Source organism: Anomaloglossus baeobatrachus, chromosome 8 (assembly GCF_048569485.1).
Source record: "Anomaloglossus baeobatrachus isolate aAnoBae1 chromosome 8, aAnoBae1.hap1, whole genome shotgun sequence".
Classification (NCBI taxonomy): Eukaryota; Metazoa; Chordata; class Amphibia; order Anura; family Aromobatidae; genus Anomaloglossus; species Anomaloglossus baeobatrachus.
In genome coordinates this window covers 108527072-108540753 of record NC_134360.1, presented here as the reverse complement: position 1 = coordinate 108540753, position 13682 = coordinate 108527072, and the positions used below count along the sequence as shown (strand labels likewise).

The 13682-nt window shown below is 41.8% G+C and overlaps 1 protein-coding gene across 4 annotated transcripts in view; it reads right to left on the bottom strand.

Moving 5' to 3' along the window:
- The window catches only part of TCF20 (transcription factor 20), a 379410-nt gene that overhangs the window by 60667 nt on the left and 305061 nt on the right, over nucleotides 1-13682 (bottom strand). For all 4 annotated transcript variants that reach the window (XR_012725109.1, XM_075321944.1, XM_075321945.1 and 1 more), the window contains one exon: nucleotides 5939-5988. Coding sequence is in view for 3 of the 4 variants with exons in the window: in XM_075321944.1 (XP_075178059.1) it covers nucleotides 5939-5988 (50 nt within the window). In the remaining variant the exon portion in view is untranslated. The remainder of the gene's footprint in view (nucleotides 1-5938; nucleotides 5989-13682) is intronic.

Genomic DNA, 13682 nt, shown 5'->3' with positions numbered 1-13682 from the left:
CAGATGGATCAAAGAACTTTCACATTAAACAATATATCACGTGTGGTACCACACACGTGATATAATTTTGCTACATGTACATGCCCCCTGACCTATGTGGGGCTCACTTCCCGTGCGTTCCGCATCAGGGTCAGGGAGCATGTCAGAGACATTGCTGCGGCCAAATCAGAGGTTGATCCAAGTGTCCTAAAAACATTACCTCGACATTTCAGATCTCACCACTCCGGTGACCCCTCCAAACTTAAAATCAGAGGCATTGATGCCATAGTGGGAGGAATCAGGGGTGGTGACCTCAGAAAACGTCTAGCACAATGCAATGCGAGACGAAGTGGATTGTTACCTTGGACACTCTGGTCCCTAGAGGTCTCAATGAGGCCGTTAGTTATTCACCCTTCTTGTAATACCATCTAGGAAATATACATGAGCATACATGTTTACACATATATCAGGGTATATACAGCCCTGTGGATGAATCCTGCAGGGATAGATAATTTGCATATATCTCCTTTGTCTCACCTTTTGATTGTGATACCACCTTCCCTCTTCCTAACCACCTATAATCTTATCATTTTTAATCGTTTTAATTTGCACTCCTCTGTCCATCTATCCCGAAGACTCATTCATACTTTTTGTGATTGCAGGTTAATGTGATAAAAACTATCATTGGTGGAAGTGTGACAGGATATCCATATGGATGATTAAAGATGAAAAGGATGTTTCCTGTGGAATATAACATAAATAACGTTATGCCTGTCACTCTCTGCAATTGTGGACTTTATGTACCTGTAACATAACACTTTTATATTTTGTTACGCTTCTGGTGAGTTCCGGTGGTTCCTGTGCGCGTGCACCGGCTTACATGCTCGTCCCTGCCTGATCGCCGCTGTCTGGCCGTCTCGCGCCTGCGCGGGAGCTATGGCGACGCGTCCACGCTCCTGCGCATGCGCGATTATGACGTGACGGCGGCGGTCTCGCGGGACTTGCCTGTGAACCGGCGCATGCCCTGTGTGCGAACTTCCGGACTGATCTGATCAGCGCGATTATTTAAAACCGGAGCTCTGGGATAGATGGTCAGAACACCTCTACCCTGATGAAGATTTTAATATACCGCTTTTCAAAATGTACGTCGCTTTTTTGAGGTTGCTCCTGTGACCAGGCTGGGCAATACCACCTTACCACCAATTGGTAGATATACCGGAGATATTATGGCACTTGTTGCGATGTGATGGAGCCTTTGAGGGGTTAATATTTCTGTCAGGCTGACTTTGCTTAAATGCATTTAATATATGCACCGGAGTGGGTGCATTGCTACATAACTTTTGTCTGAAATTTAGCCCTGATATGGCATGTACCTGAGCCCTGGGTCCTGTAAATATTTGGATTTTATGTGATTTTATGATTAATCACCTGCTGTACCTAATAAAATTTGTCTATTTTTGCACTTAAAAACTCTCGGTCCTCTTGCATATGTATCTGTATTGATAAGTAGACCGTGTGTCTGCAAACCCCCACCCAAAAAAAAAAGAAAAAAAAGAAACAGCTGTTTACGACATTACAGAAGACGGTGACACATATAATCTAAGGCTGAGTTCACATGTCCTGTAATCACCCGTTAGAACCAGGCAGACATCTGTTGGCAAAATGCTGTCTTGCTGTCTGCTGGATCTGTTTTTTTTTTTAATTATTTTTTTTTACACGGGAGTCTACGGAGAAGACATCCGATAACTGATTGCTCTTCATCTTCCATTTGAATGGATCCTGAAGGAAAAAAAATGGATCCCCTACAAATGCAAGAAAAATGGATGGCTAAACAGGAATCCATTAACGGATCCATTCTCCATAGACTCCAAACTTTAAATAAAAAAAAAAACCAAAACAAAAAAAAACAAAAAAAAAAAAAGGATCCAGCAGAAATCAGTAGTTTAACCCCTTTAGCCCCGGGTGATTTACCGTAGTTTTCACTTTATAAGACGCACTTTTGTTCCCCCAAATTTTGGGGGAAAAGTAGGGGGTGCGTCTTATAATCCGAATATACGGATTATATATTGCAGGGTCCAGGGGAGGTGGGGGCCGCTCTGGAGCCGTGCTGGAGGCTGATAGAAGCAGGTGAAAGCTGCAGGCGGCAGCGTTAGATCTCCTGCTCCCGCTCATATAATATGCACAGCCGCTGTCCATCACAGTGGTGCTGAAACCGCACCGTGGTGATGGGCTGGGGGGGCGACGCATATTATATCTGCCAGTGTTTCCCTTTGATCGCACATGCCCCCCTGTGTTAGCTATGGCCCCCATGCTGCTGCCCATAGTAAAATAAAAAACTCTTTACTTACCTCCTCCTGCGTGTCTCCCTCCTGCCGCTGTGATCATGCACGCAGAGATATCTCTCTGCTGTGCGGATCACATGACCGCACCGAGAACCAGGAAGTGCAGGAGACAGGAGGAGCTCAATCCCACTGAGGGAGACACAGGGAAGACAGTGCTGGAGAAGGTAAGGAAAGAGTTTATTTTACTAAAAGCAGCAGCATGGGGGCGATATCTAACACAGGGTGATGTGTGCCAGCCACAGGGGGCCGTGTGCCAGCCACAGGGGGCCGTGTGCCAGCCACAAGGGCCGTGTGCCAGCCACAGGGGCCGTGTGCCAGCCACAGGGGCCGTGTGCCAGCCATAGGAGCCATGTGCCAGCCATAGGGGCCGTGTGCCAGCCACAGGGGGCCATGTGCTAGCCATAGGGGCCATGTGCTAGCCATAGAGGACGTGTGCCAGCCATAGAGGACATGTGGCATCACTGGGGGATGTGTGCCAGCACAAGGGTGCTATATTCAATATAAGGTGGCCATATCCAGAGTAAGCGGGCTAATTTTAGGATGGGGGGGGCTATGAGGGACATATACCATATATGATTTGTTAGACGGACACTGGCATTATAAGACGTACCCCATTTATTAAAAAATTCTCTATTCCTTCACCAAATTTGGGGGTGCGTCTTATAATCAGGTGCGTCTTATAAAGCGAAAAATACGGTAAATTGCAATTTTAGTGCAAAATTTGCAGCGACCAAAAAAAAAATAATTTTGGAGTTTGGAAATTGTTTTGCCGCTACGCCGTTTACCGATCAGATTGATTTTATATTTTGATAGATCGGGCATTTCTTAACCCGGTGATAACAAACGTGTATTTTTTAACTGTTTAATTTTCAAATGGTATGAATCGGTTTTGTTTTTTTTAAAAATGTTTTATTTAAAACTTTTTTTAAACTTTATTTTATTTTACTAGTCAAATTGTGAGTGATTTAAGGGGTTAACAGGCGCAGGTGGATTGTGGATCCACCTGCGCCTGAAAGTCCCACATGTCTGCTGTTTAAAACAGCAGACATGTGCAGGGAACACTGCCAGCTCACCACAGAAGCAGGCAGTGATTACACCAACATGATCTAGAACGTACCCAGTATACCCAATCTTGGTAAGAGGTGAACAACAGACAAAAGAGTTGCGTTTGCACAACTTCCCCCCCCCCACCCATCGGATCTCTTAAGAATTTGTTTTAATGGAGGATTATAGGACACAAGAAGTAAGACTGCGTTCTTTATACATTTTTGGGTGCAATTTTGCAGAAATCTGCATGCCTATCCTTATGCAAGCAAAGTCAATGTGAATTTTGGAGTTTTGTGCACGTTGCTTATCTTTCATTTGTATGTTTGGTGTAGAAAATAAAATGCAGCATGTCAATTCTTAGGAATATACAATTCATCAAGCACCAACATCTCAGGGTCAGAAATACGCAGAAAGAGGTAATATTACAGTGGGTACGGAAACTATTCAGACACCTTTAAAATTTTTCTCTGTTTCATTGCAGCCATTTGGTAAATGCAAAAAAGTAAATTTTTTTCTCATTAATGTACACTCTGCAGCCCAGCTTGACAGAAAAAAACCCTGAATTTTTTGCAAATTTATTACACAAGAAAAACTGAAATATCACATGGTTATAAGTATTCAGACCCTTTGCTCAGTATTGAGTAGAAGCGCCCTTTTGAGCTAGTACAGCCATGTGTCTTCTTGGGAGAAAGCCACCAGGCGAAACGCACATTGGGTTGTTGGGATCTCCAGGGGGACTTTCCTCATCTACCATTGGTAAGCTGACGCAATGATTTCTGCTTGTACTTTGCTGAGTGGGATTTTTTGACGGCCATTTATTTCACTTTATTAGTGTATTGACATATTTAATTGATGTCATACCCAACTCAGTGATTGATTTATTTAGTCAGGTATTCGCCCTATGATTGAGATGGGTTTTTCTCCTCCTAAGTTGCCCCTCCCCCACTAATGAAATTTGTGTCTGATATTTCCTCTGTAAAAATCTGACTTATGTAATGTTGTTTATGTTTGCTATATTTTATAATTAATCTTTAATAAATAACATGATTTTAGTGGATGTGTTACTCCAGTTTTTCTATGGTTTTGAGCATGTCAATTCTTTCAGGCTTTTTGCCAGCATTTTCCACCACAAATACATGAAAAATTCATGTGAAAACTGCATGGAAAAAACGTGTGTTTTTTCTGCCAGGAGATGTACCAGGAGATGTACATTGGCACAGAAATTTCTGCAACTAATTACTCAGCGTGTGCACATAGCCTTAGGGAACAAGAAAGTCAGGGGCAGCCGCAGCACCTGTCTGGTTTTGGTGTGCAGCTCATGCCCTCTCCATAATTAACAATATAGCGGATACAAGGAATATTTCACAGTGCATGATTGCAGAATTAATTTGTTCAGGATTGTATTATTATTAGAAGTTGTTGTTATTATAGCCAAATTTATTCCATGGCGCTTTACATGTGAAAGGGATATACAAAATAGGGACAAGTACAACAATCAAAACATACAAGGCACAGACTGGTACAGGAGGACGGAAGTCCCTGCCCACGAGGGCTCAAAGTAGTATTCACGGAAAGTACAAAAAAACGCCTTAAAATCAATAATCTTTATTAGAATTTTTTTTAAAAGAACCCTGAGTGCCCACATAAATACAAAATGACTCTTACATTGGTCCCAGCTATTGGAAAATAGTAACAGAACAACTGCTTCAGAAGTGGGGATAGATGAAATAGGGGAAGGAGATATATTTAGCGTTCTCCTATTAATCCAAGGTGAATTACCATTATAAAACAAAAATCCCCAATGAATAACAATATCTCTCCATATCTGGTGTATACTTGAGATGACTAATTTATACATTCAATAACTTGGCATTAAAGTCCTCAAGTCCAGTCCAAACTGTACGTTCTCCCTGGTACTCCCAATATTTATGGTAGTACTAATATTTTTCAAATACTGAAACTGGGAAGTAAACCAGAGATCTACAAGTGTGCTTTCCCTAATAAAGATTATTGGTTTTAAGGAGTTTTTTTGTACTTTTTGTGAATACTATTGGATACATGGAACTTTGAAATTTAATTTTTTTCATATGGAAAAAATCACTGATGAAGAACAGATGGTAAAATCTGACGCACGGACCGAAAACAGACTATGTAATCACTGATGAGGCACTGATGGTAACAAGAGACATTGCCAAGCGCTGATTAGAGAACGGATATTGAAAACACCAATGGTAAAAACTAAGCGACCAATCTCTGATCAAACACATGGAAGAAACACACGCTGAGCAAACACTTAATGAAAACTGGCTGACAAAGTTACTACTTAGCCCGTTTTTTATTTTTTGCAGTCTGTGTGAAAAATCATAGAAGTCTGAATGAAGCCTTGTGCCACAGATTAAAAAGTGGCACAGTTTTGTAGAAGAAAACCAAACTACATAGTTGTAAAAAGTGGTCCTTTCATGGTGTGCGTCTATGCACAAATGTTGAGACCCTCTTGAGATAGGGTACACAATGCTATGGAAGAATTACCTGAAGACACAAACAGGCTCTACAATCAATGCTGTCCTTACCTTGTGCTTGGGGCACCGTACAGAAAAGTTGTCTTCATTTAGTAAACATTCTGTGAAAGAAAGCATTAAAATCAGAAAAGGCAGCCATCTGCAATGACAGTCACTGAAATTTGCTGTAATTTCCAGGTGTTTTATTTTCCATATTGCAAAACTAGAGTAGTGTTGCTGCACATACGAAAATTGCAGCAAAAATGCAAAAGTTTTCTGGCAGACAGCACACTGCCAGCAGTTTCCAGCACAAACCCCCCCACGGCAGTAAAATATTGAAACCAATAAAACCCAAAAAGGTAAAATATAGCAATATATGTTGAACACTAAACTTTAGTGAGGGACTGCTTTTACTTCACCCTTCCTCCCCAAACAACCAAACCCAAGTTGTACACTTTATCCTCTTCCACCAAATAATAATTACCTACAATTGGATGCAATGGTCCATATCTTATTAAGACAAAATCAAACACCAGCAAAGTCCCAAGAAGATAAATATACAACTATATTTGACCTGTGGTTTAGCATTAGATACAAAATATAATCCAATCCTATTCTCCTCCAGGAAGAAGTGGGCTAAGTCCCGCGAAACGGCCGTTGAGGTCAAATTATTTGGTACCCCTCTTTTGCCCTCCAAATCACAAGTTAACCCAGGGTAAGCACTTTTTGTGCTGTTATATATGTTGTATTATCGGGCATTTGTCATTTTTAGAATTATAGATTTATTTTATGCACATGGTCACTTTCCTTGCTATTATGACATTTATATACAATTTATTGATTGACTGGTGATCCACAGGTGTTGGGTTAGTTAATTTTCCATCCGTGGCATTGTAATCTTTATGGTGAATTTTTATTCTTTTGTTCATAATTAAAAAATAAAAAACATTTTGCACATTTAAAACTCCTCTTTTCTCTGTGTTAAAAAATAATCCAAAGTTGGAATTCAATCAAGAGCTTTATTATACAAAAATGTCATATAAACACGATATTACCTCCATGAAACATAAAAAAAATGTGATGGAACACAGGGCAGTGTGGTCATGAAGGAAATGACATCTCATGATGACAAACAAGCAAACTAGTGGATACGAATGGTTAAAGCTAATACAATAATACGAAGGGCTGCTGATAAGTCTTTGGCTTTGTGATCTTTGTTTCTATGGTAACAAATGTTACATCACATGAAAGCTTTGTGTGTCTAATATAGGTTTTCAAAATTTTGTGTTTGTTGCTTATGGCAACAGTGTTCTACGCACGTGGAAAAACAAAATGGCGGAGTCTAATGCGATATTCACAGCAACTGAGAGCAGAGGAGTGCTAAAATTATTGCTTCTGCAAGGAAAGTCCTCGAAGGACTTGGGGGATCAATGGCCTTCATATTCCACAGTTAAGAACTGGGTTGCCAAATTTAAATCGGGCTACTTCAGCACCAATGATGAGGAACCTCCTGGACAACCGAGAGTGGTGGTTGTTCCAGAGATCGTCGATGCCGTATATAACCTCATACTAAAGAATTGACGAATTTCAGCTTAAGTAATAGCAGACATCATGGGGATTTCCCATGAATGCATTTGTGTCATTATCCATGAACATTTGGACATAGGGAAGCTATCTGGGAGCCCAAATGTTTGACAACAGATCAGAGAAGCATGTGAGTGAAAACTTCCCGGTCTATTTGTCAGCGTTTCCCGACTGATAAGAGCTTCCTGGATCAACTGGTCACTATGGATGAGACCTGGATTTATTTGTATGACCCTGAAAACAAGGAGCAGTCAAAAGAGAGGCACAGTGGTTCTCATCGTCCAAAGAAGTTCAGGGTGCAAAAATTAGCAACTAAGGTGATGGCGTCTGTGCTCTGGGATAAGGAGGGCGTGTTGCTAGTGGACTGTCTTCAAAAGGGTTCCACCATCGATGCAAGGTATTACATTGAACTTTTGAATCAATTGAAGGTAGCTCTGAAAAGCAAAGGGTGCAGCAAGCTGTCCAAAGAAATCTTGCTCTTGATTAAAAAAAATAAATAAAAAAAATATGCCGTGGGGTCCCCCATTTTTCTAAAGCCAGCCAAGGTGCAGTAGACAACAGGGGGTTAATATTATTAGAGTGGAAAGGCACATTGTTATTTGGCCCTTTCAGCCTAATAGCCCACGGTCGCCCCAGAAGTGGCGCCTTCATAAGATGCACCATTTCTGGCGCTGAACCTGGCTCTTCCGTTGCCCTGGTGTGGTGGCAATCGGGGTAATAAGGAGTTAATGGCAGCCCACAGCAGCCACTAAGCCCTAGATTAGTGAAGGCAGTCTTCTATCAGACCCCGCCTCATCACTAATCTGTAAGTGAAAGTAAATAAAAACATACACCCCCAAAATCCTTTATTTGGAATAAAATACAAAACAACACTATTTCTCACCACTTTATTAACTCCTAAACACCCCTGAAGGTCCGGAGTAATCCACACGAGGTCCCACGGCGATTCCGCTCTGCTACTTCCCTGTACTGTCACAGCAGCACCCTAGGGCATAAATGCCCGCCTAAAAAGCAACGCAAAGAGAATGAACTCGGGTGAACCTCTGACATCAGTGCCGCGACACAAGCAGTAGTGCAGGGCCTGCAGCCGTTAGATATTCACCCGAGTTCATTCTCCTCTCGCGGCTCTGTGTCGCCGCCTGATTTGCGTTCACAGGTGAAGGACTCCAGCTGTGACGGGAAATCACCTTAGTGAGATCGCGCAGCTCTCTTCAGAGTAATTTGCTTTCACAGGTGGAGGACTCCAGCTGTGACAGCGGCTAACCTAAGTGACATCCCGCTGATAGTGCGACTCACTTCAGTTGCTGCGTGGAGCTCACAGCGAGCAGTCTTGTTCTATGGCACTCGCTGTGAGTGTCAGATGTAGCAGACCTGAAAGCGACGTGGGAGCTTGTGTGGATTAAGTCGGACATGGAAGGGTGTTTGGGGGGTTAATAATCTGGTGAAAGAGGGTGGCTTTTTGTCTTTTATTTCAAATAAAGGAATTTTCGGTGTTCGTGTTTATTTACTTTCACTTACAGATTAGAGATGAGGGGGTGTCTCAAACGTCTGCCATCACTAAGCTAGGACTTAGTGGCTGCTCTGGGCTGCAATTAACTCCTTATTACCCTGATTGCCACCGCACCAGGGCAATCGGGATGAGCTGGGTACAGTCCCATCACTGTCGCATCTAATGGATGCGGTAATTCCGGGCGGCTGCTTATTGATATTTTAAGGCTGGGGGACTCCCAATAATGTGGGTTTCCTCAGTCTGAGAATACCAGCCCCCAGCTGTAATCCAAGGCTTTATCTTGGCTGGGTGTAAAAATTTAAAGTATTTATTTATTGTACGATATAGACCTGCCCACCGGCAGCTGTGATTGGTTGCAGTCTGACAACTGTCACTCAGAGTGGAGGTGTGTCTGACTGCAACCAATCATAGGCGCAGGTGGAGAGAGGGTGAAGTGAATAAGAGATGAGCCTAATGAGCGGCCGACACTTTCAGAAGCAGCAGAGGCTGTGGGAGCAGTGTGACAGCCGCGCTGCGCCGGTGATTGGAGAATATGAAGGGGGTAAAGACAGAGAGCAAGAGAGAGAGGGAGAGAAAGAATGGAGAAAAGATGGTGACCTGCGTTTTTGTTGACAAAAATGCATCGAAAACGCAACCAAAAGGCAGTGCAAATGCACAACTAAACAGTTTGGTTGTGTTTTGACACACCTCATTCATTTCAATGGGTGGAAAATGTTCACAAAACACAATGAAGAAGTGACATGATGCTTTTCTTTAGGCAACGATTATGACAAATATTTGCCAAACAAAACGCAATGAAAAAAAGCAATGTGTGCATGGAATTTCTGATTTATCATAGACTTTGCTGGGGAAGCAAAACGCATGCATTTTGTCAATGACAGTGCAAATTATAAAACGCAACCAAAACGCAAGAAAAAAAACGCAACGTGCGTACATGGCCTAAATGTAACGTTCCATCATCATATCTCGTTTCTTTCTGGGTAAAGACAAAGACTTATCAGCAGCCCCTTGTATAATGGATGCCTTCAAAACTGAGATTGCATAGCAGTTTTAAAGTGTAAGTTTATGTATGTATGAATATATATATATATACACATATATATATATATATATATATATACACACACACACATATATATACACACACACATACATGCATACATACACATACTGTATATACAGACACATAGGTACACATGCACATACATACATATATATGTGTGTATATACACACATATACACGCACACATATACACAAATACACACATACACAAACACACACAAATACACACATATACACAAACACACACAAATACACACATATACACAAACACACACACACACACACACACACACACACACATATATATACACACACACTAGATGTTGTACTACCCGGCTTTGCCCAAGTTAAATTATAGCTGTAGCACCCGGCGCTGCCCGGGATAGTAACGGTCTCTCTGTTTCTCTCCCATTCTCTGTCTGTCTCCCCCTCTGTATCTCTCTCTGTCTCTCTCTCTTTGTCCGTCTGTCTCTTTCCCTGTCTATCTATCTCTTTCCCTGTCTGCCTATCTATCTCTGTCACTTTCCCGGTCTGTCTCTTACCCTGTCTGTCTCTTTCCCTCTCTTTCCCTGTCAGTCTGTCTCTTTGTCTGTGTCTGTCTCTTACCCTGTCTGTCTCTGCCTCTTTCCCTGTCTGTGTCTGTCTCATTTCCTGGCTACATTGTGACACGCCAACATTCCATTTAAGGGCGTGGCTGCGCATTCTTCTTAAGTTATGGCTGCACTGTGGCTCCCAGCTCCATTCGCTTTAATGGAGGCAGGTTTTTTGGGGAATAACTAAAGCGCGGGGTTAAAATTTCCCCTCAAAACATAGCCTATGACACTCTCCGGGTCCAGACGTGTGAGTGTGCAAAATTTTGTGACTGTAGCTGCGACGGTGCAGATACCAATCCCGGACATACATACACACACACATACACACATTCAGCTTTATATATTAGATAGATAGATATATATATATATATATATATACACACACACACACATACACATACATACATATACATGACATGTACACATTGATGCCTGCAATGTGAATCTACAATTTTCAGAGTCATGAAAATAGAGAAAACTCTTTGAATGAGAAGGTGTACTACCCGGCTTCGCCCGGGTTGATAACTGCTGTTAACAAAATAGAATGTATTAACAAAAATGTATTCTGCACTCAAAAACCACAAAACAAATAGATAGAAATGTAATTATTAAATTGTTGCCTATATTAACCAATCAGAGCTCAGATTAATTAACTGTAGCAAAATAGAAGCTAAGCTGTGATTGGTTGCTATTGGCAGCCTGATAAATCTCCAGGCAACATAAAGCCCTCCCCCCTGACAGTATATATTAGCTCACACATACACATATAGACAGGTCATGTGACTGACAGCTGCCGTATTTCCTATGTGGTACATTTGTTGTTCTTGTAGTTTGGCTGCTTATTAATCAGATTTTTATTTTTGAAGGATAATACCAGACTTGTGTGTGTTTAGGGCGATTATGTGGCGAGGTTGGCGTATGTGTGGTGAGATGTGTGCTGAGGGTGGTATATGTGTTCAAGCACGTGGTAGTGTGTGGCGCATTGTGTGTGTGTGTTCATATCCCAGAGTGTGGTGAGTATCCCATGTCGGGGCCCCACCTTAGCAACTGTACGGTATATACTCTTTGGCGCCATCGCCTCATTTTTTAAGTGCCCCTTGTTCACATCTGGAGCTGTCAATTTGCCCCCAACACTTTTCGTTTTACTTTTTCCCCATTATGTAGATAAGGGCAAAATTGATTGGTAAATTGGAACGCGCAGGGTTAAAATTTCGCCTCACAACATAGCACCCGGCGCTGCCCGGGATAGTAACTGTCTCTCTTTCTCTCCCATTCTCTGTCTCTCTCTCTCTGTTTGTCTGTCTCTTTCCCTGTGTCTGTCTCTTTCCCTGTGTCTGTCTCTTTCCCTGTGTCTGTCTCTTTCCCTGTGTCTGTCTCTTTCCCTGTGTCTGTCTCTTTCCCTGTGTGTCTGTCTCTTTCCCTGTGTGTCTGTCTCTTTCCCTGTGTCTGTCTCTTTCCCTGTGTCTGTCTCTTTCCCTGTGTCTGTCTCTTTCCCTGTGTCTGTCTCTTTCCCTGTGTCTGTCTCTTTCCCTGTGTCTGTCTCTTTCCCTGTCTCTGTCTCTTTCCCTGTCTCTGTCTCTTTCCCTGTCTCTGTCTCTTTCCCTGTCTCTGTCTCTTTCCCTGTCTCTGTCTCTTTCCCTGTCTCTGTCTCTTTCCCTGTCTCTGTCTCTTTCCCTGTCTCTGTCTCTTTCCCTGTCTCTGTCTCTTTCCCTGTCTCTGTCTCTTTCCCTGTCTCTGTCTCTTTCCCTGTCTCTGTCTCTTTCCCTGTCTCTGTCTCTTTCCCTGTCTCTGTCTCTTTATCTGTCTCTTTCCCTGTGTCTGTCTCTTTATCTGTCTCCCTGTGTCTGTCTCTTTCCCTGTGTCTGTCTCTTTATCTGTCTCTTTACCTGTCAGTCTGTCTCTTTGTGTCTGTCTCTTACCCTGTCTACGTCTGTTTCTTACCCTGTCTGTGTCTGCCTCTTTCCTTGTCTGTGTCTGTCTCTTCCCCTGGCTGCATTGTGACACGCCAACATTCCATATAAGGGCATGGCTGTGCATTCTTCTGAAGTTCTGGCTGCACTGTGGCTCCCAGCTCCATTCGTTTTAATGGAGGCAGGTTTTTTGGCGAATAACTAAAGCGCGGGGTTAAAATTTCCCCTCGAAACATAGCCTATGACGCTCTCGGGGTCCAGAAGTGTGAGTGTGCAAACTTTTGTGGCTGTAGCTGCGACGGTGCAAATGCCAATCCCGGACATACATACACACACATATACACATTCAGCTTTATATATTAGATAGATATATATATACATATATACACACACACACACACACATGCATACATACGTGACATGTACACATTGATGCCGTCAATGTGAATCTACAATTTTCAGAGTCATGAAAATAGAGAAAACTCTTTGAATGAGGTGTGTCCAAACTTTTGGTCTGTACTGTGTATATATACACACACATATACACACATACATATATATACATATATATATATATATTCACACATATATACATACATACATATATATATATATATATATTCACACATATATACATACATACATATTATATATATATATATATATATATATATATATATATATAGTGGTGTTCATAAGTCCTGCATAGGCATAAAGAAAACTATATATTTCATACTTCTGGATCTCTACAGTGAAACTGCAACATATATGTTTTTGTAATCCCTCATTGTATGCCATACTCATTTTGAATGTCCCAAGTGTATAAATTGTTATGGTATGTAAATTTTTAATATTTTTTCTTACAGCATAACCATACCTACACCAGTACAGTGTGTAGAATGGTGAACAGGTTTCTAAGTTCATTAACTTCCAATGCAAGTTCACACAGACTTAAATTTAAATTTTTAAGATTTATTATTTTTTATTTAATTCAGAGTCCTGAAAAGGGCCTTTTGTGTGCATCTTTAGCGTCTAATACTTTATTGGCCAGCCTTTGCTCTTGAGCACCAACTTGCATCTCTGTGGCATTGAGTGAACAAGCTTCTGCAGATGTTCACGAGTGATGATATGGTTCCAGGCCTGTATCAGAGCCTCA